This window comes from Vitis riparia, chromosome 19, assembly GCF_004353265.1.
Source record: "Vitis riparia cultivar Riparia Gloire de Montpellier isolate 1030 chromosome 19, EGFV_Vit.rip_1.0, whole genome shotgun sequence".
In the NCBI taxonomy this organism is placed as follows: Eukaryota; Viridiplantae; Streptophyta; class Magnoliopsida; order Vitales; family Vitaceae; genus Vitis; species Vitis riparia.
Window position 1 is genome coordinate 10915813 of NC_048449.1, and position 23835 is coordinate 10939647.

At 33.4% G+C, this 23835-nt stretch overlaps 2 protein-coding genes and 1 non-coding gene across 11 annotated transcripts; 2 read left to right on the forward strand and 1 right to left on the reverse strand.

The window, feature by feature from the left end:
• Positions 1 to 61: 61 nt before the first annotated feature.
• On the forward strand, positions 62 to 8040 carry LOC117909153 (uncharacterized WD repeat-containing protein C2A9.03-like). Of its 9 annotated transcripts, none has more exons than XM_034823050.1 (10): positions 62 to 327; positions 1239 to 1381; positions 1596 to 1763; positions 1856 to 1942; positions 2793 to 2927; positions 3093 to 3203; positions 3683 to 3774; positions 3859 to 3964; positions 7101 to 7187; positions 7300 to 8040. In XM_034823050.1, the coding sequence occupies exons 2-10, from the start codon at positions 1253 to 1255 to the stop codon at positions 7711 to 7713; spliced, it is 1329 nt and encodes a 442-aa protein (XP_034678941.1). In that variant the 5' UTR covers positions 62 to 327; positions 1239 to 1252; the 3' UTR covers positions 7714 to 8040. The 9 variants fall into 9 exon arrangements, with proteins under 9 accessions (XP_034678941.1, XP_034678943.1, XP_034678948.1 ...); XM_034823052.1 differs by having other exon boundaries at positions 1239 to 1366; XM_034823054.1 differs by having other exon boundaries at positions 63 to 327; positions 1601 to 1763.
• Positions 7790 to 11215, forward strand: LOC117908188 (photosystem I reaction center subunit V, chloroplastic). Its single transcript, XM_034821838.1, has 2 exons — positions 7790 to 7853; positions 10391 to 11215. The coding sequence occupies exons 1-2, from the start codon at positions 7790 to 7792 to the stop codon at positions 11047 to 11049; spliced, it is 723 nt and encodes a 240-aa protein (XP_034677729.1). The 3' UTR covers positions 11050 to 11215.
• TRNAW-CCA lies at positions 10200 to 10271 on the reverse strand. Its single transcript has one exon. It is a non-coding gene; the product is annotated as a tRNA-Trp (tRNA).
• Positions 11216 to 23835: the final 12620 nt, after the last annotated feature.

A 23835-nucleotide genomic window follows, 5' to 3' on the forward strand; every position in this document is an offset into this window, starting at 1 on the left:
AGATAGGATGGAGATTTTGAAATACCATATAACAAAACTTGAGGCACAACGCCCACGGCTGGGCCAAGGAGAACCAATTTGATGGTTTCTCATGAATAATAAAGGAAAGGCTGTCCCCATCCGTCACATTTCTTAACAAAATCAGTGGATAAACATCACCTTTCTTCCCAAAAGCTCAACCCCTGCCATTTTTTTTTTTCTTTTTTTCTCCCTTTTTCTTCTGCCCCATTTTTTTTTTTTCTAATTTTATTTCTAGATAGATTATTAAGATGAAAATTGGTTTGAGATGTTAAGAATTGCAGACCCAAGAAGCTCTTTATCAAACAGGTAGTTCAGTTCCTGCAATTTCATGTTCATCTCTATGTATTGTGTGTTTATGGCTGATTTTCTTCTTTATTGGGTTAACCCATTTGAATTTATACGCCAATATTGTATGGATCCCTATCTGCTGCAGTTTCTTGTGGCCCGGTATGACCTTCCCCTTCTTTGATTTATTATTGTAAGTCTTAGGTTTTTGTTTGTTTTGGTGTGTTTCTATGAAGTTAGGCCTTGGGTTTGTTCAATTTTTGTGCATCTTTCGTTCCTTGAAAATTAATGAAGGGAACCGATGGAATTATTACATGCAACACTGTCCTGGGCTGGTTTGGTGCATGCCTAGGTAGCCCCTTTTTCATGTCATGCTGGCTTCTATGAGTAGAGCTTGAACCCGGCCTCATTTTGTGCTTATACCAAAGGACAGTAGCATGTTTGGGTTGACAATGTTGCCTCAGAAATTTGGAGCTACATGTTATGTTGCAGTTTAAACTCCTGCAAGGGTGGCATATAGATATGGAAATTGGCTTTTGAAGAAGTCCTGGTTTTGTAAGGTGTAAGCTTAGTGTCAGTATCTGGGATTTAGGGATGGGAGGAATTGGTTCTGATGCGTATATCGTAAAGATGCCTGGTGTTTCAACTTTGAAGAATTAAATTATTATTATTTCCTCTAGCTACCTGTTTCAGGCAAATTGGTTTGGCTATATTGGTGGCTCTTGCAAAGCTTGCCAGCGTCAATATTATGAATTATGGTTTTTTTATCAATGCAACTATGTCTGAGAATGATACCAAAACCCGTACTAAGTATATATAATAGTAATTGAATTGTCTTCCTGGCATTTCAGAGGTTGGGTTGCCTGGCAATCTTATTCCTTCAGTTAATATTCAAGTTATATATTTGGATTAATATTAGCTAAGGCTTGCAGTTCTCTGGCAGAACATGTCCCATCACCAAGGAGATTACATGGCAGATGAATACAAAATGGAAGATGTAGATGATTTGGATGAAGAGTTCCATGATAGAGAGATGGGCGGCCCAGAGTCTGAGGTTGATGTATATGACTACCTGGTTTGCGCTTTAACATAAGAGACTTGCACATGCAAATTTCAACAGTTCTTATGGTTTCTTTTTTTTTATAATTTTGACTAATACAACACTTGGCCTTTATTTGTTTAATTCCTTTAGTTCTTTATGTGGCCATTGCAGGTTTTCGAGCAAACTTCAAACTTATTTTTATCTGGACTTACGTATATCTGAGAATGATTATTTGGATTTGATGCAGAATAGTAAAACGGCAGATACATCCTCTGCTCAAGCCAGGAGAGGAAAAGACATACAAGGAATTCCTTGGGATAGGCTTACCATCACTAGAGAGAAGTACAGGCAAACTAGGGTAGAACAATACAAAAACTATGAAAACATTCCTCGATCTGGAGATGGTTCAGCAAAGGTAAAGTCTCTTCATCTTTCTTTTTGATTTCCCCTTTTCCCATGCTGGTATTATCAAAACCTTAATCTCACCCATTTTTCAATGGTAAATAGGAATGCAAAGTTACCAAGAAAGGGGGATTGTTTTATGAGTTCAAACACAATGCAAGATCTGTGAAATCAACAATTCTTCATTTCCAGGTTAATCTCCAAGTTTGCATCGTTTTACCTGTTTGCTAACTTTTTCTTTTCTATTTTTTTTAAAACATTTTTTCTTCCTTTTGCTCTTTGAATTCACCGATAAACTTCCTTTCTTGCTCCCATGAAACTGTTGTGCTGCTCCTTATTGTTTCTCTAATTTACTATTGAGCATATGCAAGTATAATTGGATACTCTTGTAAATATTGGCATATATCTTATGTTTAACCTTAAATGTTTCAATATCAAATTTTAAACCTACACTTATTTTGACTTTGGAGTTGATTTCCAAGAAGTCAATTGACGTGGTTGATCGTCCTTAAAATTGATATAGTTGGACCAGTCCTTGAAGTGGTCAATTACCTTTTCTTTGTGCAATTTTCTTTTCCTTCTGCCATAGATTTCTGTTTGTTTCTCTTGATATGACAAATTTGGACCATACTCTCACTGTCTCATATGTTTTCAAATTTAATTTAATGAAACCACCAAGGTTTATAGGCTGTTTGGAACAAATCAGGGGTTTAATTTATAGACTATGTAAAAGGATATTCAGAATCAACTTCTTGTTCCCTTTGGTTACCTTTGAAACCAATTAATCTCTACGGATCCAGACATAGATCACATCATACAGAAAAACAATTAAATGACTTACAAAATTGGCCAAGAACTTCTAATTTTGGGGGGTAGAGTGGAAGTTGTTTGGTTGCTGGCGGCAGGGGTAGTTATTGAATGAGTATTCCAAATCATAACTAGAATTGATACTAAATGCAGTTTATTGTTAATTTTTTTCAATCTGACTATTTGGATAATTTGTTTTTTAGCTGATATAGACATACGTTGTTTGTTGAGGCAGTTGAGGAACTTGGTCTGGGCTACATCAAAACATGATGTATATCTTATGTCGCATTTCTCTGTCATTCATTGGTCTTCATTGACTTGCAACATGTCTGAAGTTCTCAATGTTTCAGGGCATGTGGCACCATGTGAGGTAAACGTCTCTCACCATATGTTTGGGTATGACAGACTATCTTCAATTTTTTTTTTTGTCTGTAGTGCAATTTCTTTTTTATTTTCAGTTTGAACTATGTTCTTCTATGAAATGAACCATTTTATTTTTTCTATAAAAAGTAATCTTTCTACTTTTCATATATAGAAACACCCTGGGAGTCTGTTGGAAGGATTTACGCAGACCCAAGTTAGTACGCTTGCAGTAAAAGATAAGTTGCTAGTTGCTGGAGGGTTTCAGGGAGAACTTATTTGCAAGGTAATTTAAACAACTTTGACTGGAAGTGATCGTAAAAGAAAAACGAGAGATCTGGGGATGATTAAACTTTGGCACAGCAGTTGCATGCCCACTAACATGTTGGCCTTAGTTACATGGTGTTGTGATGTAAACCTGAAATATAGGTCAAAAAGAGTCTAAGCTAGCTGTTCAACATAAGACTGGGAAATTGTCCTGTTGAGGTCTTCTGATTTATGAATTTTATAATCTGTTATCTTGGTCATCTTTATGTTCACTTAGTTAACCACAATTGATTCACATTCTCGGTTTCTTTTTTCATTCCTTGGAGTTTCCACCAGTTTAAGGAACTATGGAAGAACAAAATTATCTAGTTTTGCAGAGTTTTCTAGCTAGGCTCTCAGTCACTTCTGTCATTTTTCATAACCTTGTAGTTATTAAATCAGGTCCTGAAAATTAATTACACTGAGACTGAGGCATTCATCCCTTTTATTGGAATGCAGTATCTAGATCGACCTGGAGTTAGTTTCTGTTCCAGGATAACTTATGACGATAATGCAATCACCAATGCTATTGAGATTTATGCCAGTTCCAGGTACTTGGTGTTTGCTTATACTAGCAATGGAACTAGTCAATTCTGCATATGAACCTAACTCCCATTGCATTTTTTAATTTTCAGTGGTGCAGTTCACTTCATTGCCTCAAGTAATGACTGTGGAGTTAGAGACTTTGATATGGAAAATTTTCAACTTTCTAAGCACTTTCATTTTCCTTGGCCAGTGAATGTAAGTTGCATATATCAGAATTTTCATTTGTTTAGATCTAATTAGAGACTTGCTACTTTTCAGATTTAGACCTAAAAATTCTTTGCTATAAGTTTAGTGGTAAGACTTAAAGATGCATGCTTCATAAGCGCAAACAAATTGCATGCATCATGGTAGTTTTACGATGAAGCCTTCCATTTGAAATAATGTGCACACAACATATGCAAGCAATGTACAAAAGATGGACTTACATCACACCTACACTAACCAATCCCCATACTACCTACAAAATTCATTGAGGACAAAACAGCCCCAAACCCTCAAAAGCATTTTTAGAACGAACAGCCAGTCGCTTGCATAGATGAATTTTCTTTTCTAGAAGACTGTCTTACAAAAAATCTGTCTGAGATTTTTTTCAGCCTTCTGCAAGTGTTGATAAGAAATAAATCAAAAGCTAGATGGATTGCTTTTTGAGAATGTTAGCCTTCTCCCTTGGAGGGTAGTGGCATTTCCAAGAAGCCAATCTTCTCTTGATCTTTCCTCAATTGATTCTTATTGTTGATGACATAAAATTGGCTTCCAGCAGCAAACTCAATTACTTAATGGGAAGGCTACCCTCCTACATCCCAACTCATTGGCTAACCCCTCCAAGTCCTCCACCCTTCCAATGGGAAGTAACTTTATTTCCAAATTGGGTTTCAATCTGGAAACAACCCCAAAACATAAAAGAACCTACTTAATGTAAGATAGTTGCTCTTTATCTGCCTCACTAAAAAGCAAAGTATCATTGACAAACAGAAGGTGTGAAATTTCAACTCCTTCCCTCAATGCTACCTTAAAACCCTTAATGATACCTTTTGTCACACTTTGCAGGAAACAACTTAAGACTTTCATCACCAAGATAAATAATTACGGAGAGAGAGGATCTTCTTACCCTAAGCCTCTTGAGCTTTGGAAAAAATCTATGGGTGTACTGTTGACTAGCATAAAGAACAGAATTGTGGAAATGCAGAATCTAATCCAACTCATCCATTTCTGACCAACACCCATCAACTCTAATGCTGAAAATAGAATCATAGGTCTTCTTAATGTCCAACATACAAATCACACCCTGACCTTAGACTTTTAACTCTTAAATCAATGGCCTCATTAGCAAGGAGGGTAAAAATCTGTCTAACCTTAACAAAAGCATTCAGGAACTTGAAAATCACCTTGCCTATAACTTTTTGAAGTTTATTTACCAAAATTTTCACCTACAGCTTGTATAAACTGTCAATGGAACTGATGGGTCTAAAATCTTTAATATTCTCAAAGCCACCTTTCTTAGGGATGAGCATTGGAAACATGGTGTTCAAACTCCTTTTGGAGGTATTGTAAGGGTAGAACTCATGCCAAAAAATCTAGGAAATTTGACAGAACCACATTCCCACAATTTTGTCACAAATCCAGGGAAAATCCATCTAGACCTATAGTTTTGCTCCCACCCAATTCATCAAGTGCCTCATGAACTTCTGCTCACTGGAAGGCCTTTCCAATCCTTTGCTGCCTCTTCCCCTTTCTACTTGAGAATGTCATTGTCAATGCCAATCCTCCTCCAAAGCTCAGAAAAAGGTGCTTAAACTAGTCCCCTCTTCAACTCAGCCTCATTAGAACATCAAGAGCCCTTAATCCTCATTCTGCCTGGTAAGTTGAATTCCACCCTATTAAAAAAACAAAATTGTTGTTTTTGCCCCCTTCAGCCAAAGGTTGTGAGATTTTTGTCTTGATGACGATTCTTCCATCACAGCCAGCTTGCTGCATTTTTTGAATAGCTGAATATCTTGTGTCCTGCTCATGAGGAGATAAGCCACCCTTTTTTTTACATCCCATCTTCTTATTGAGTCCAAAGCACAAGCTTTGCAGGTAGCAATATTGTCAAACACCTCCCTGTTCCATTGCTTCATATCCTCTTTAAGAGCTTTCAGTTTACATGCAAGCTTGGGACTAGCTGGCCCCCCATGCTCATAGCTACACCCCCTACCAGAAACTAATTCCCTGAAACTTTCCTCCTTAAGCTGCATTTTCTTGAATCTGAAAGAACATTTCCTTTGCTTATACCTTTCCTATTGAGAAGGATAGGGTAACGGTTAGAAGCTGGCCTAAGTAAAATACTTTGAGTCACATTAGAGAAATGATCTTCCCAATCTAAAGAAATAAAGAAACGATCAAGTCAAGACAGAAGTTTGCCATCTTGCCACCACTCCAGGTGAAACTGTCACCAGCCATCAACAGATAAATCAGATTGCAATCCTCAATGAAGCCCTTGAAACTTATTATTGCCGAAGACAAGGCACTGCCATTATTCCCTTCATGAGGAGAACATACCTTAGTAAAAAAATTCCTCTCCAAGTCTCATTCCGCCGCCCTATAATAGCTCCCAACTCTACCAGGAAAACCCTTCTTTCAGAAGCCAAGACAGGGCATAAACACCTGAAGACCCCCAGCAAAAACCATTTAACTGTTTCTGAACCAGCATTGCAGCCAATGATTTAGGAAAGGAAAGAACATATATGAGAGAAATTTTACCAATAAAAAAAAAAAAAAGGGTATCTTGGATGGGTTGGAAATCATTGTGATTGGTCAAGTTTTGTCATTTTCTATGTGAACCACCACCTTCTATAGTGTAGTCAAACTGTCACCAAGGTGCTGCCTTGCTGGGCCTGATCATTGACAGATTTCTCTAGCCCATACTAGCCGCCCCTGCCAGAGTTACTGTTCTTTCCTTTTGGCTTTTCCTATAGATGGGGAAGGATGGGAGGTTTTTCCGTTTCTTTTTCTTCAGTGGGGGAGGATGGGGGCATACCAAGAGAAGCCACATGACAAGATGATAGGCATTGCATCTAGAAGGTTTAACTTAGAGGATTGCATGCATAAGATTCTCCTAGATTTTCAATAATTCCTGTTTGCATACATCTATAGTTTCTGAATATGTAACGGTTTATGCTCAGAAATAAAAATGTGTTTTGTTGCCTTGGCATTCTTTGGCTGTATTTTGCCTCAGATGACCATAATGTGTGGGCCGCTTCAACTACAATGCCAACCACGGTTAGTTGCATAACCTCCAAAAGGATGATTTCCTGAATTATAATTACATGTTTTTTCTCTGCTATTTTTGCAGCATACTTCCCTGAGCCCTGATGGTAAGCTTCTTATAATTGTTGGGGACAATCCGAATGGAATGTTAGTGGACTCCAAAACTGGAAAGGTATTCATCTGCTCTGTTTCTGTGGCAATGACCTACTATTATCAAATTTATGCATCTCTCTGAAGGCTGAAAGTGGAAGCATGTGCTGATTTTGAATCTCTGATCCTTGCAGACAGTCATGCCATTGTGTGGGCACTTGGATTATTCATTTGCATCGGCATGGAACCCTGATGGTGTAACTTTTGCCACTGGGAACCAGGACAAAACCTGCCGAATTTGGGATGCCCGATATCTATCCAAGTCGGTTGCTGTTCTGAAGGGCAACCTTGGAGCCATACGCTCAATCCGCTACACCTCAGATGGTCGGTTCATGGCAATGGCAGAGCCTGCAGACTTTGTGCATGTGTATGATGTGAAAAATGGATATGAGAAGCAGCAGGATATCGATTTCTTTGGTGAGGTTTCAGGCATATGTTTCAGCCCAGATACAGAATCGCTTTTCATTGGAGTGTGGGATCGTACATATGGTAGCCTAATGGAGTACAACAGATGTAGGAATTACGCGTACCTTGATTCCCTGATTTGAGTCAAATGTAGAGTGTACAAGTGAATGAGTGTGGTTGAGAGCTCTAGGATGCAAAGAAATGCAGCAACAATCGAACATGGAGGATGAGGGGCAAGAGGGGGAAGAGGGTCCAGGTGTAAATGTGACTGTGATGTGTAGTTGTAGGTTATATTGGTGGTTTTCTCAGTGTGTGTAGGGGTGGATGTATGCAAGGGTGGGAAGGATTTCTCATGGGAACAGAACTAGAAGTTGTCAGGTTGCTGCCAGATTTTAGATCTCAGGTGGTTTGACTGTATATATATGGTAAACTTTTGAATATGGAATGATTTTTTCTTCTTTTGGTTGCAACCTGGGCAGGTTGGTCGGGTTGATCACTAACCCAATCTTAATCTGAATTAAAAAACAATCAACCCAACCCGACCTCTAATCTGAGTTACTCAACCTAAGCCCAATCCAATCTCATTTTTCTAAGTTTGGGTTAGACTTCGGTTGTTTGGATTAAGTTTAGGTTAGTGGAGTATTGTATAATTCAAAATCTATCTATAATATATTTTTAAAAGCTTTTTTCTATCTATTTATATGAAAATTTAAATTGTAAATAGGAAAAAATTTTAAGATAGTAAGAAAAAATAAAATTATATAATTTTCTTAAAAAAATAAAATATATATAATATAATATAATTTGAAAATTAAATATTATATTTTTTTATTTTAGTTTTAAAAATTATAATTTAGAGAAAAATGGTAACTTAATACATTTCTAAATATTCCAAAATAATAATTAGTTATGAAATTGCTAGTATGATAACAATTAGGGCTTTTAATTATATTTGGTTAATAAGAAAATATTAGAATTTTTTAAAGATTATCTTGCTTTTATGTAGTATATATTCAGATTTTATGTACTTTGTAATTGAAATTTATGTTTATTGTCAAATTTTTTGAAGTTAAAAGAGTATTTGTGATTGAAATATATTGTTGAAATTTTTTATCTTTGAATTTAAGGATTTGTAATCGAAATATTTAATTATTATTAAAATTAATTCTTTAGTTTTCAAAATTTTAATTTGGGACATAATATCAAACTCACTTTTATTTTTCAAAATTAATTGGAATAGTTGATTATAGTGGATATTTAAATAAGCATAAATTATGTTTTAGAATTATAATTAAATAAATTTAATAGTAATGAATGATAATTAGTTTATTTTGATTTTATTGTTCGATAAAAATATTGAATTTTCAAAAAATTGTAATAGATTTATTTATAATCCAAATTTTAGGTTTTAATGTTATTATTTTCAATTTTAATCGAGGAATTTACAAAATTTATAGAATTTGATTTTGTTCAAAATTTCAGTTTTGTTTTTGAAAATTTGTATATTTATTTTAAATCAATTTCTTATCCAAATTTTAAGTGATTTTATATTGTTAGTTTCATTTTTTTTATTAACAATTAATGAAAAATAAATAAATCTAAATTTAGGAAAAGTGGGTTTTGACTTATTAATATGAAAATACATAGAAAAAAAATCCCAAATTTTTAAAATGGACAACTAGAATTTAAATGTTTTCCCTCTTATTATTATTATTATTATTATATTATTATTTTTTTCTCTAAAAACAAACAACCCTAACTTTTTTTTTCTTCTCTCCAACAACAAACATTTAATACGTAATCTAAACTCATCTACCTTTTAAAAATAACAATACGTAACCTTTATCCCTATGCCTTGAATTAAAGTTAAAAACCAAAAGAAAATGCTCCAAATAACCTGAATCCTTGAAATTAATGAAAAAAAAAAAATCTTAAAAGAGATTATAGGAAAAGCTATAAATCTTATTTTCATTCAAACGTAAACTCATCTACAGTCTATCAAGGTTTCACCACTTCTAACGTCTATACTATTCAAATTACTTCATTTTTGCTATGAAATGCTTATTTATTGAGAGAAAAAATCTCTTACCTTTTCCTATGGGGTGTTTGTTTTTAAAGAAAGAAAATCTCTCAACTTTTTTTTATAGGGTGTTTGTTTATGGAAAAAAAAAATCCTAAATAATAATAATAATAATAATAATAAATATATGTAAAAAGTAGGAAACATTATCAAATATGGTTGATGATAGGACAAGTAAAAGAGACATTTTAGGAAAATAATTACATGTTAAAAAGTACATCTATTTTAAATTATTTTTAAATAAATGAAGATAATACTAATTTTTAAAAAAATTGAGATTTTTTTTTTCATATTAGTGAGTAAAACCCACTTTTCTTTCTAAATTTTCTTTTGAGATAAAAAAATGGACAAAAATAAAATCCATTTAAATTATATCCTGATTTTTCTTGATAACATTGAGTTAGTTGAATTTGTTTTTTAAGTTAAAGTTATTCAAATTCCTCTAAAATAAATTATATTTTATTTTATTTGAGGAATTGAATTTGAGTACATACTACAATAAAGAAATGAGAAAGAAGAAAAAATAAAAAAGATCCGATGCAAGGGGATTGAACCCGACGTGAATCGAACACGCAACCTTCTGATCTGGAGTCAGACGCGCTACCATTGCGCCACGGATCCTTAGTGAGAATTCTTCTCTTCTATCTCTATATTATATATACCCACTCCCGTCTTACACTTTTAAAAATGCAGTGTCTGGTGTAGGAATCTATGATCCAAAAGAGGACCAATAAAATAAGGCCAACTCACCTCCCAAAATCTTTCTTCCGCCATTCCCCTCCTCACAATATCTGAATCTAACCTCCTCCTCATTATCTTTATTCATATCTTATGTATATCCTCATCCCTCCCCCTCTTTCTCCCTGTAATTCAATCTGATCATTTCCTTCTCTCCCACCTACATACCCTCGCAATGGCATCCTCCGCCCTCTTCTCGGCACCGACCTTCTCATCCGCCGCCACCACCCTCCAGAAGCACCTTCCCCACCAATCCTTCCAAGGTCTCAGACCCCTAAGCAAGCCCACTGACCTCTCCCTCACCATCCCCAGAATGTCCACCAGACCCATCCCCAAGAGGAGCGCCGGCGTGGTGAGAGCCGAGCTGAACACCTCTCTGGTGATCAGCTTGAGCACTGGGTTATCCCTCTTCCTTGGGAGGTTCGTCTTCTTCAACTTCCAGAGGGAGAACGTGGCCAAGCAAGTCCCTCAGCAGAACGGCTTGACCCACTTCGAGGCTGGCGACTCAAGGGCCAAGGAGTACGTAAGCCTCCTCAAATCCAACGACCCTGTTGGTTTCAACATCGTTGATGTCCTGGCTTGGGGCTCCATCGGCCACATCGTGGCTTACTACATCCTTGCCACCTCCAGCAACGGCTATGACCCCAAGTTCTTCGGCTGATTTCAGTCCCCCCTGTTGCTCTGTAAACTGTGTATACATGATTGATTAGTTGTTGGGAAATGGAGCTCCTTCTTCTTCTTCCGTTTCTTTTTTTTGTTGGTTGCTCTTGTCCTCGGGGAAATTCATGTGTTTTAATATCAGCATCTTCTATGTGCTTGCCTTCCAAGAATTTCACAGCTCCATATATACAAGGGGCATCCAGAACATATACATATAGCAACTTAATTTGCCTACATATATAACTTAAGCTCAGAAATTAACCATACAAAAGGAGGAAGAGGGAGGAATTCTCTGAAATGGGTTGTTTAACTCCATCTAAACTTAGTTGCGCAGAGCTTCTTAAATAAGCAAATGGTTTCTATTGTCATAGGAGTGTTGCTGGCCTTTGCATATTTCTTTTTGGCTCGATATACTTGGCTTGCGACAAGGGAAGTCCTTCACTCGTTTGAATCACTTGTATGCCAATGAAATAGTTAACCTCCTCTAAATCTTTTAGAGGAAATTCTCTGTTTAGACTGGCAGCTAGCACAGTTGCAGGATTCTTGTTTGTGACTACTATGTCATCAACGTCTACTAGAATAAAAGTAGAGTGACTTGATATGATTCTAACGAAACAATGATTGATATGACATAGCTAAAAGCCTAAAACAGATCCAAGATAAATCAGGGTGGTATGAAGTTTCTCAAGCCTAGCACATTGTGCTTGCTTTGAATCATACATGCTTTATGCAATCAACTCGGTTTCCACCATAAAAACCTCCTCTTGGATAATCCCATAAAGGAATGCGTTATTCACATCCAGCTATATGATCCCTTATCCTTTTGTGACTGCCATTGTGAGTACAACTCTTAAATCTTGAGGGCTTCTCTAGTAGACTAGAAGTCTGATTGAAATCAAAGCCCACCATTTGATGGAACCCTTTGGTCACTAAATGGGCCTTGTATTTGTAAACGGTCCTATGAGGATCACCCTTCACCTTGAACGCCCATTTGCAGCCTATGGCCTTCCCACTAGCAAGGAGTGACACTAAGGCTGATTGCCATTTCTTATGATTGCAAAAAGCTCATCTGTCATGACTGCTTCTGTTGGAAGGCCTTTGTCACTGTAGTAGGCTCTTGAAATGCAAGGATAATTTCATTCATCTCCCATGAGATTTTGACTAAATACATCTCACCCTTATTGGTTTGAAATTTTTTCAAATATCTTTCTTATTTTGAGTTAGAGGGAAGGTGAGTGAAAATAAAAAATGAAAAAATATTAAGGGACATATTTAATGAAATTTTGAACCAACACGCTACTAGACAAAAATTAAAAGTTGTTTTATTGATATTAGGAATTTTACATTTTGCAAGAATCTATTTTATAATAGATGACCCAATTGGCTATGCCACAAATCATATAAAGAAGAAGATTTAGAAGAGAAATCTGCAATAGCTAGTGTACACAAATGAATCTTTTCGAGTAAATTCAATAGGCTAAGTAGCATGAGTAGAGGGCAATAAGACAGGCTTGAATCTGTTGGAATCAAAGGCTCAGATACCATTTAACCTATTGAATCTACCATGATTATGCTAAAAGATTAAAAATTCCCTTTGTTTTGATCAGAGATACTAGGATTTTTATTACAATGAAATTGACCATTGAAGCCACCATGGTTGCTTTTTTATTTCCTTGTTTAGATTAAGTTGAAAGATTAAAACTAAGTGTTGGAAAATCTAAAGATTTGTTGTTGTTTTCTATTCTAGCTTCCTGATGAGCTAGTAACAAGGCTTCAATGTCTTTAAGAGAATAGGACTCAAAATCTTGAACTTACAAAAATAACAAAAGCATCATATTCAAAAGTCAATCCATTAAAGATCACTTCTATGTGATCATCAATGGAGACAAAGTGTCTAAGAGATGTTAGAATATCAATACTATGCTTGTTTTTCAAAAGACTCACTGATAAAAAGATCACCTTCTTTGTACCTTGGAGTTGTGTTATGGCATGTGAGATCTTTGCTCTTGTTTAAGAAGCAAAATAATACTTAAGCTTGGTCTAGATATGATAAGAAGTTTTACAACCATCCATTCATGTCAACATACTTTTAAGCATGGATGAAATGAGTCATGAGACCGGTAGTTGATCTTGTCTTTTCTAATCAAGAAAAGCCTTGTTGATGTTGCTCAATGTTACATCTTGAGAAGAAAGAAACTTTTCAAGTACACAACTCAAACCATCGATGAAATGCCAAAATTTGTAACCATGAACGAGTGTTGAAACTCATTGTTGCCAAAAAAGATAATTGTCATTGTCAATGTTGATTGAAAGAGAATGGTTAAATGAGAATGGAGTAAACTTCGTAAAGGGAGAAGAAACTTTAAGATCGATGACAAGGATATCTCTATTCAAGCTTTGATATCATAATATAAGAAAAGAAGGCAGGAGAAGAGGGAATAATTCTCTAGAAAAAAGGTTTTTATTCAAGTTAAAATTGACTTTTGTAAAGCTTCTTGAATACATGAGTGATTATTCTAACTTGTCACATATTACTCACCTAAACATCTCTAACAAGAAGTGACCTTGAGTTATCAACAAGACATTTTTTTGGCTAATTTTAAAAGGTGGATCAAATCGGATCAACCAATCAAGCTGCCGACTAGTGGCCTCTTTGGTCCGATTGGCTTGTTTGAGCTATTCCAATCAATGGTTAAACCATCAAATTGGATGGACCAACCCCTTTTCTAAGAATGAATCAACTCTAATTTGACTCAAAAAATATAATGGGTTGTCCATCCTCTGGCCCAATATAAATTACAACCTATTGATTTACCAACCTACAACTCGCAACTTATTTATATAGGCCAAGAGGACTAAAGCCAAGGATCTCCAACTTATAAAAGGTATATGTGGACCTCTTGACTATTAGACAATTTATTATATATTGATGTAAAATAGTTTATATCCAATATTGATGTTATCAAATTTTCTGTATTTAAAACTATTAAATAAACATAAATATTTACCTCCACATTTATTTTAATAATGATTGTATGATGATAATTATGAAAATAATATTATAATTTTCAAAATTATGAAATAATAAGATATATGTAGATATATATAAATATTATGACTTTCCTTTAATCTTATATATATCTTCACATTTAAATATTATATATTTTTATTTAATTAAATTAAAAATATTAATATATTTATATTTATTTTTATCATTTAATTTGAGAATATCACATATAAATAATAAAATAATAATAAAATTTTAATTCTATATTCTTAATTTTTTATAATTATTTTTAACTTTATATAATATATGCAAATTACATACTTATGAAGTCATTAATTTGACCATTATTCAATCACCGATCTAATTATTAAATCATAAATCATTAATTTTTTTTTTTAATTTAATGGCTGATTCAAGTTTGAAAACATTGATTTTAAGTTAAATTTAGTGAATTCACTCAAAGGTTTAAGACTTGATTGGATGGAATGTTAATATATCGTGTGAAAGAAAAAAAATTCAAATATAATTGAAGAAAACAAAATGAAACAAAAATTTCTTGCTTTTTCTGCCTACTAATAATTTTTGTCAAAATGAGATCCAAATGATATTAGAGTTTTTGGATGATAGGTTAATGGTGAATATAAAGTTAATTTGAGTTAAAATCCTAACACCTCATAGCTCAATAGAAGAGAAGCCATTGATACAATGTTAAATGATCATCAGCTATCAATTTGACTCATTGAAAGTAGTAATAGGGATGTCTCCATCTCCTAATTCTCTTAATTTTATGATTGCCACAAGCGTGCCTACTACAAAATCATGTTGACTATTGTAATGATTGTGGTTTGCCTTTAATTAAGGGACTACAAGACATGGTTTGTTAAATTAGTTTTTTATTGACATGGGCTAAATGTTCTTAAATTCTTTTCCAACCAAATTCCTTTCAACTTGGAAACATGCAATTAGAATTCCTTGTGCCTAGCAAACATTTGGTATGTTTCATGAGCATTTTTTTTTAAATACAATAAATTAATAAATATTATTTTAAAAATGGAACTTTCCATGATATTTCTAGATTTATGTCACTTTTTACCAATAAGGCATCTTACTAGTTTTTGTTTAAGTTGTGTTGTGAAGATACAATTTTAGTATTGAGACATGATTTTAGTGCATTGGTTGAAATCGAGACTTGAAGATATGACTTTAATGTGCTTTTTTGAAGTCATATCTTCGAGTAAGGTTTAAAACATCTGGATATCTCATCATCTATGGATCTTGATACAAAATTTGAGAAGATATATCATCAATTGATATTTTTTAATATTTTACCATATTTTACCAATTTTTTCGATATTTTTTACGTTTCAATCTATACTTCACCAAAATATGGGGATTTGCTTAATTTTTCAACCGATATTTCACCAAAATATCAAGATTTTTCCGATTTTCAAGTGGATTCTGTAGCAACCATTGGAGCAAGTTGCTCCTTGATAAAAATAAATAAATAAATAAAATAAACCATGCATCAAAACATGTATAAAAGAATATTAAAGATTGTTTTATTAAATAAATTAACTCTAATTATTTTATTTTTACATGTGATTTAATTTATAGCCAAAATATAAAAACATAATTTTCTTGATATTTCTTTATATATATATATATATATATATAATCTATATATTTATTAAATATAAATATTAAAAAAATTGTACATATATTATTATTTATTCAATATCATTAAATACATTTAAATTAAAATGAATCATAATTTTAATATTAAATATATTTTAAAATTAAACATGTTATCATAATATTATTGTAAAATAATATATAATGCAACTTAATAATAAATATACACTTATAAAATTTTTATTTTTTATAGACATAGAGGATATTATTATCACATATAATTTTTTTGTTTTAAAAAAATAACTTTAAAATGTCCATTCACTTCTTATATAATTTTAACATTTTTAAAATTTTCATTAATTTTTATATCATCAATTTTTTATGTGAAAATATTCCCTAATATATCTTTGATATATCCGTAAAATCAAAGTACCGATATATTTGTGATTACATCGAATATTTTCATTCTTATCTTCAAGACACGAATTCAATAAAATACATTAAAATAAATGATGATGATGATGATAATACACCTTTAGTAAAATATATGACTTTTAGTAAATAATAATAATAAGTTAACTACTAAAATTATTTTTAAAAAAATAGTTGGAACATCGAAATAGTTGATAGTTTTTTCATAGAAGTCATTGTGATCATTTTCCCTTCACAATTAATAGTAGTATGATATCTCTCTATCCTTAACATAAAACAAGTTAAGGGTAACTTTTAACTTGAAAATAAAATAAAGTAATAAATATAATTTAACATGACATACTAACTTTAAATTTTCTCTTGGAAGTAATTAATTTGAAATTCTTTTATATCAATACCACAATATATTAAGCCGATAGATGATAAGACAATAATAACAATTAAACTCGTAATATAGATTGACAATTTCGATCTTTAGTGGCACAACCTCTCCATCTCATTACTCTTTCCCTGATTACATAATAATACGTGTAGACATCCTAATATATTTCCTAATCAACAAGAAAACTCATTTCTATATATATATATATATATATATTAAAAAAACATGACACTAAATAAATGAAATTTAATTTTTTTTCATTTTTTTTTCAAATCTTTATTCAAATTCTCCAATTTTTTTTTTTTAAATTATAAATGGATCAAGACAATGACTTTATGTAAATAAATAAGTTTATTTATTTTCAAATTTTAAATTATTTTTATATTTACCTATTTTCAATTGTCTTTTATTTTTTATTTTGTTTGTCACATTCTCCCAAAATAAGCAACATTCATAATATTTTTTATACTTTAGATAATAATAATAATAATAATAATAATTAGTTTACATGAAAATTAGTTTACATAGAAGAGATAGAAAAAATTAAAAATAGAAAAACATGAAAAAGAAATAAAAATAACTTACTTTACATAAAAATTATATTAGGGAAAAAAGTAAATAAAAGAAAATTAAAATAATTGAAATTTTGTCTTGAATACATAAATTTTATGACAATATATTTGTTCTAAAATCATGTCTATTAGTTGAAGCTTACATGAGACAAAGTGTCATATTTTTCTCAATAGTTTTAAAAATACCTCTTTGTATTAGTACTTTAAAAAAAATTAAGGTAAATTTATCAACAAAAGAAAAAAAGAAAAAGAAAAAAAAGCATGTTTCATGAGCATCCCATGTGCCTCGGTGCCAAGGTTCATGAGCTAAAAAATACTTGGAGATGGTGATGCGCTATTGTCATTCACTCAAAGCTTACTCTCAAGTCTCACCAACCATCTTTATTCTCATTAGTCGAGAGTTGCCTAACCCACCTTTGAGATTCCCCCATTGGCTCCAATCCTACATTAAGCCTTTTTCATTGGCTTCATATATATATATATATATATATATTAGGGAGAATTATGTAAATATGCAACACTGAGGAATAATCAAAGAAATCAAAACCCAAAAAGGTATTTTTCAGGTAAAGTCCCCCATGCATTGTAATAGTGCACTCCCCTTAATGTTCGAAAATGCCCTTTGGTGGACTGTTTGGCTTCCACTCGCAACAACCATTGCTCTGATGTGGAAACCATGTCACCATTTCCATAAGCACAAAGTTAAGTGTTGAATGAAACTTAATGATATGAGATTACAAAACCTAAACATCCTTCTTGAAAAAACCCAACCCACATAAACACATTGTTTCTTTAAAACATGATAAATTAAAAGAAGTAAATATTCCTTGAAACCCGAAGCAACCAGATGAATCTAGTGGAGCCCTAAGGCAAGGGGAAGTTGTCAATGGTGGAGGCCCAGTAGTGACATGGAGATAGCGGCGATAAACCTCTCATTCTTCAAATTTGTGCAGTTTCTTATGCGAGAAGTCGTTGTCGTACACCACACCTTTATAGAAGGTATCATCCTTTTGTCCTTGTGCTCCCTGTTTGTATCTTTATTCGATATTGAATTAGTGGTGTTGGACGCTTTGTTGGTTAGGATGAGGGAGAAATTGTTTTGACATTTTTCCATCATTTGTACGTAGCCATGGTTAAGTGGTGGGATGATTGAACTTCTCTATTGTACCAAAATACTTAGCATTTTTACATAGCAACTCTGGTAAAGAAAAACTAGAGAAAGAGTCAATACAACTTTTGTAGTACTCTGGGTATTGTCCTCAAGGACCGGCTTATGGAAATTGTCAATGTTAGAATAAATGAATTGCTTTTGTTTAAATCCTAAAGTGAAAAACAATATGTGAATAATGTGAAACTAAGTAAAAGAAATTAAATTAATAACAAAATGAATATTGATTTTAAATTCAACTGATTCAAGTTTGGGGCTTTCCACAATCCAACCTAGGGTATAGAAATTAGAGAAAACAAAGGTCTTTTAAGTAATATGACCTTAGGGTTTTAGGATCCTTGGCCGCTTGCGATCTAGTTGAGTTTTACAACTCAAAATTGCATTCGAAACCTAATTTTTCCTTTTTAAAATAGATTCCTAAAACCATCAAATGAATGATATTAATTACCAGTTTAAGATTTGACTTTTTAACCCTTCCTACTCCTTATAGCTTTGTTTTGGGGCAAATAACAATAGTGAAATGAGGATAATTAATGATAAAGAATTACCAAAAATCACTAGTATTGGGTAATAACCTATTGTATCATTCCCTAAACCAACTCACAAGGATAAGATAAAAAAAAATGATAAATTGTCATCCAACCAATAATTAATCTCATTATTATAATAATTTACCCATTGTCTTTATAGGTTTCCTAGCCCTTAGGTTTTCATGCTTCAAGGCCCAAGTTGGGTTCTTAGCCTCTCATGGGGGTGATGTCACATTCACAATCCATAATAGGGTAAAAATCCATAATTTGAATAAAAAGAAACTAAAAATAATATATTTAATAAAAAAATAAAAGAAAACAATCCAAAGTTCTCGTCTTCTTCCACCTCCAATGTCAAACTCTTTAGAAAAAAATCCAAGATCTTTCAAACCTAGAACTAAGAGAGTTTATATAACATCATCAATTACCTAACATGTGGCACACTATCATTGGCCACTTAGTACAAAAATAATGATTAAAAAATAATCAAATGGTGATTTCTAGTCATGTGGGGTCCACTTAGGGTGGATAAAGTGATCTAGATGCAATTCCCAAGGTAGAAGAGGTGAAACATCAAAGTGGCAGTGGGTGAATTCAAAATTGGGGTCATTTCGAATTGGATTTCGAAATCATTTTGAAATGGTCCTTCAACTTTGCATAGTTGTATTCAAATGACCATAACTTATTTATTTCAGTTTTGATTTGTACACCATTTAAAGTGTTGGACTCCTAAATTCCCGAAGTTCAAAGTGAAGTATGCCTAAAATGGACTTCAGGAAGTACTCCAAATTTGTCCTCAAAGCCAAAGTACATATTGCCACCAGATTTTGAGTTCCAAATTTCAATGTAGTTGAATCTTGCTTCATGCCTCATTTCCCATGTTTTCTTACCTTCTTTCTTACTCCGGGGTACATGACTATCGACATAATGGGGGCACTTACATTAGGGGTTGCTTGTTGTTCCTACAAGTTTGTTCTTCAAAAAAAAAAAAAAAAAACCACATCTTATACCAACTTTACTTGTCATTTTCATGTCACCATACAATTTGCTAGTACTTTGTTTCATTAATAGTTGTTCTACGTTTGTTTCTCCAACTTCCCACCAATGCATATTGGCAGTGCAGCGCCTCATTGTGCCCACTAGAATGAAAATTTGATCAAGAAACCATTGAATATGGAAGTGGTGATGTTGGGACAGTTGGGCCGCGTATAGGTGGTACCCATACTCTATAAGTGTCCTCATTGCATATTATTTACATTATTGTTGATCAACTAATTGTCAATTCAACCAACTGACTAATTTTTTTTGTACTACCCTATAGTTCATGGTTGCACCAATTGAAGAACTGGCACCTCAGAATAATAGTACCCCTCTACCTTAACAATGCTTTTACCATCCTACAGGTACCTATGAGAGATCGAGATTATGTTACTAAATGTATTCCACTTTCCATTAACGTGGTTATGTTATATTACAAAAAATAAAATAAAATATGTAAGGTAGTATAATTTTTCCTTATTGCAATAATTGATTGCTCGCATGGAGGCGAGGCAACAAGAAATAAAAGATGCACAATTGTACATGAAGTCACTAATCTTCCTCCATCTTGATGACATCAAATCTCTAACAAGGTTCCAAGCAAGCCCTTCCACTGTAAACCATGATTTGCCTAACCCTAGTGATGCTTTGGAGGTAGTAAATAGCGTTGGTGCAACGTTCAATCTGGAACCATGCATTCCTTAAGTTCCAATTCTTGATCTAACCCCTAAATGATTGATTGGCAGCCATCCGAATGTAATCACAACTAGCTCTTCAACTACAAATGACATAGATCCGTTAAGTTAAATTATAGTCTATTATATACCCAATTTCATTTATTTTAAATCACATAATTAGTTCATTTAAGTTAATTAAATTAATGGTTTAATGCTTCAAATTGAAGAGAATGACTAGTAGAAGTGGAAGTGGAACTGAAAATGGGAGTAGCGCAATGGGACGAGATCCAACTTGGAAAAATTGTACACCAGTGGAAGGAAACAAAAATGACATAATTTGTAACTATTGTGGCCTGTTGATTAAGAGTGAATGCATCACTCGATTCAAGTTTCATTTATCGCATATAGACCCGCACTCAAACACCAAAAAGTGTTCTAGAGTGCCTCCTGATATAAAAGAAGAAATACGAGAGATTTTGCATAAAAAAACCAAAGCAAAAGCAAAGAAAACTGTAGATATCGAAGAGATTCGTGCTGAATTATGTGGCACAATGGGAGACAACCAAAGATATGTCATAGACAAAGATGATGATGATGACAATGATGTGTACATGTACCCGACAGATATGCACCCTGATGAGCAAGATGCTTATAAAGCTGCAGTTCGAGCCCCTAAAGCTATAGAATAGGATCAACAACAACATGAAACATTAGTGGGAAGCAAGCGTAAAACAGGTGAGTCGTCATGTCCTAGTGATGCACCAAGGTCGATGCAGAAATCACAAAGCGTTCGATATCCAGAACCATCATCGCCTATTGTCCCTTCATTGTACAAGTCTTTTGCAGCAAGCCAAAGAAATATCAAAGATTTATTCAAATGTGGTTCCATTAAAGAAACAATGAGACTCTTAATAAGCAAATTCTTTATTTATGAGAGTGTTGTGCCCCATAAATAAAACTCTCACCATTTTAAGAATATGATCATCAGTGCACAACAAGCAGACAATTATCAATTGCTCTATTTTTAGATTGTTTGAGTAAGTGTAGTATTTTATGACATGTTTTAAATATTTCGTTCACATGAATTTCAAGAACGGGAATCGAACCTCCATCTCCATATGAATTAAAGAACAAGTACTTGGAAATGGAATATGCTGAAATGGAAGCTTATGTGAACCAACAAAGAGAAAAATGGATGACATATGGGTGCCCAATAATGTCTGATGGATGGACAGGGCCTATGAAATTAAGTATAATTAATTTCATGGCCTATTCAAAAGGGACCACAATGTTCCTTAAGTCAGTCGATGCATCTAACAATATTAAAGACCACAAATATATATACAAGCTATTGAAGAGTGTTATCAAAGATGTTAGGAAAGAAAATGTGGTCCAAATTATCACAGATAATGGGTCGGTGTTCGTGAAAGTAGGCAAACTATTGATGACAGAGTTTAACTTATATTGGACTTTGTGTGTGGCACATTGCATCGGCTTAATGTTTGAAGACATTGGCAAAAGACCAAGTGTTGCATAAGTGATAACCAATGCCTGAAAGATAACCAACTTCATTTACAACCATGGTTGGTTACTTACAAAAATGAGAAAGTTCTATGGTGGAGACATTGTTTGACCTGGAGCTACGAGGTTTGCTACCAACTATATTGCTCTTGATAGCCTTCTTAAAAAAAGGGTTGATTTGAAGAAATTGTTATGAGTGATCAATGGGCATAATAGAAGCTCAGTCGAAAAAAAATGGGTCAAGAAGTGGAGAAATTAATGTTTGGTCATCCGTATTGGGACAAAATGACAAAAGTAGTTTCATTATAAGAGCCATTATACATGGTGCTTCATCTCGTAGATTTAGAAGTTGTTCCCACAATGCCCTTTATGTGCGAGTTTATGCAAGTAATGAAAGAAAACCTCATTCGTCAACAAACTAGAAAATGGATGTTTGAAATAATAAAAGATCGTTAGGAGAAAACACTAAGACATCCACTTCATGCAGCAGGTAATTAACCACTATCCATCTTCATAAGTTCTTAGTCTTGATGTTATATAATTTTTTCTCCTATAAAATACTAACTTTACTTAATTTTATTATAGCATATTTCTTGAATCCAAGGCTTCTATACAGACGTGGAGTTGATAGCGATCCTGAACTGCTCCAAGCAATCAATGACGTTTTTGCAAAATTAGACTCAACTGCTGAATCGCTTAGTCAATTTGGAAATGAGGTAAACTAAAAATATTTTATTTATCAATTTATTTGAGCATTTACTAAAAATATTATATTCACATATTGAATATTGAATACATAGCTTGTACTTTTTCGAGACGTGAAAAAAGGATTTAGTGATCGAGCGGGGGTTGCCACAAGGTCAACCATGGTTCCTTGTGTGTATTATTTCTTAATAAAAAACTAAATTTATTATCATTATTGTAAATTCACAACATAATTATTTATATAATTATGAATTTGGTTGTAGCTGAATGGTGATTCATGTATGGAAACCATACATCGACATTAAGGAAGTTGACCATCAAAGTTCTTTCACAAACTGCATCATCTTCTACATGTGAAAGAAATTGGAGCACATTCATTCTCATTCACACGAAGCAACAAAATCGTCTGGCTTACCCTCGATTGCAACAATTAGTTTTTTGTTGTTACAATATGAAGCTAAAGCCGCGTGATATGGAGGCAGAAAATATAGAGTGGCTAAGAAATATTACCTTGATCTTCTTGACATTTTAGCCGAGGTGGGTGAAGAAGAGGATAATCAATTGTTCCAATGGGTTAGGTCTCTACACTTTGATGATGAAATCGGAAATCCTGATCCACAAATTGCCGCTCATGCTTGAGAATTTGGTGTTGATGTTGATCGAGTGTTGTCTGAAGAAGTTCATAGTGAGAGTTTTAGCAAAGACATTGATGATTCATTTGAGGCAACATTGAATTCACATCATTCGGTTGACTCCACAAGTGTCGGGCAAAGTAGTAGACTTAGTGTTGTTGGTACTTCTGCTTCTAGTTACGATGGTTCAAGAGATGGAATTGATGATGGAGGTGATAATGTGGGAGGAGATGTTGGGTAACAACAACAAAGTCAATATCCAATAAGCCCATTCACATGTGAAGATGATTTAACACGCTGTACCCAAGATGAAGACCATGGCTCTAGAAGAGGTGGTTTAGGCATAGGAGCTATTGTAAAGCCGTATAGAAGAAGAGAACGAATGATGTCACCACAATTTAATGAGCAGTTATTTTCAGCTAGTTTTGAGTCTATGAGTATAGGGACTCAATTTAATGACTCATCCAATGAGACTAACGTTTATCATCCTT

Bases quoted from the DNA above. Each gene is read 5' to 3' on its own strand.
- LOC117909153 (XM_034823050.1), top strand. From the start codon at position 1,253: ATGTCCCATCACCAAGGAGATTACATGGCAGATGAATACAAAATGGAA. The intron at 1,382-1,595 runs GTTTGCGCTTTA...GATTTGATGCAG, and splicing joins TTGATGTATATGACTACCTG to AATAGTAAAACGGCAGATAC. The intron at 3,204-3,682 runs GTAATTTAAACA...ATTGGAATGCAG, and splicing joins AGGGAGAACTTATTTGCAAG to TATCTAGATCGACCTGGAGT.
- LOC117908188 (XM_034821838.1), top strand. From the start codon at position 7,790: ATGGAGGATGAGGGGCAAGAGGGGGAAGAGGGTCCAGGTGTAAATGTG. The intron at 7,854-10,390 runs GTAGGTTATATT...CAATAAAATAAG, and splicing joins TGTGACTGTGATGTGTAGTT to GCCAACTCACCTCCCAAAAT.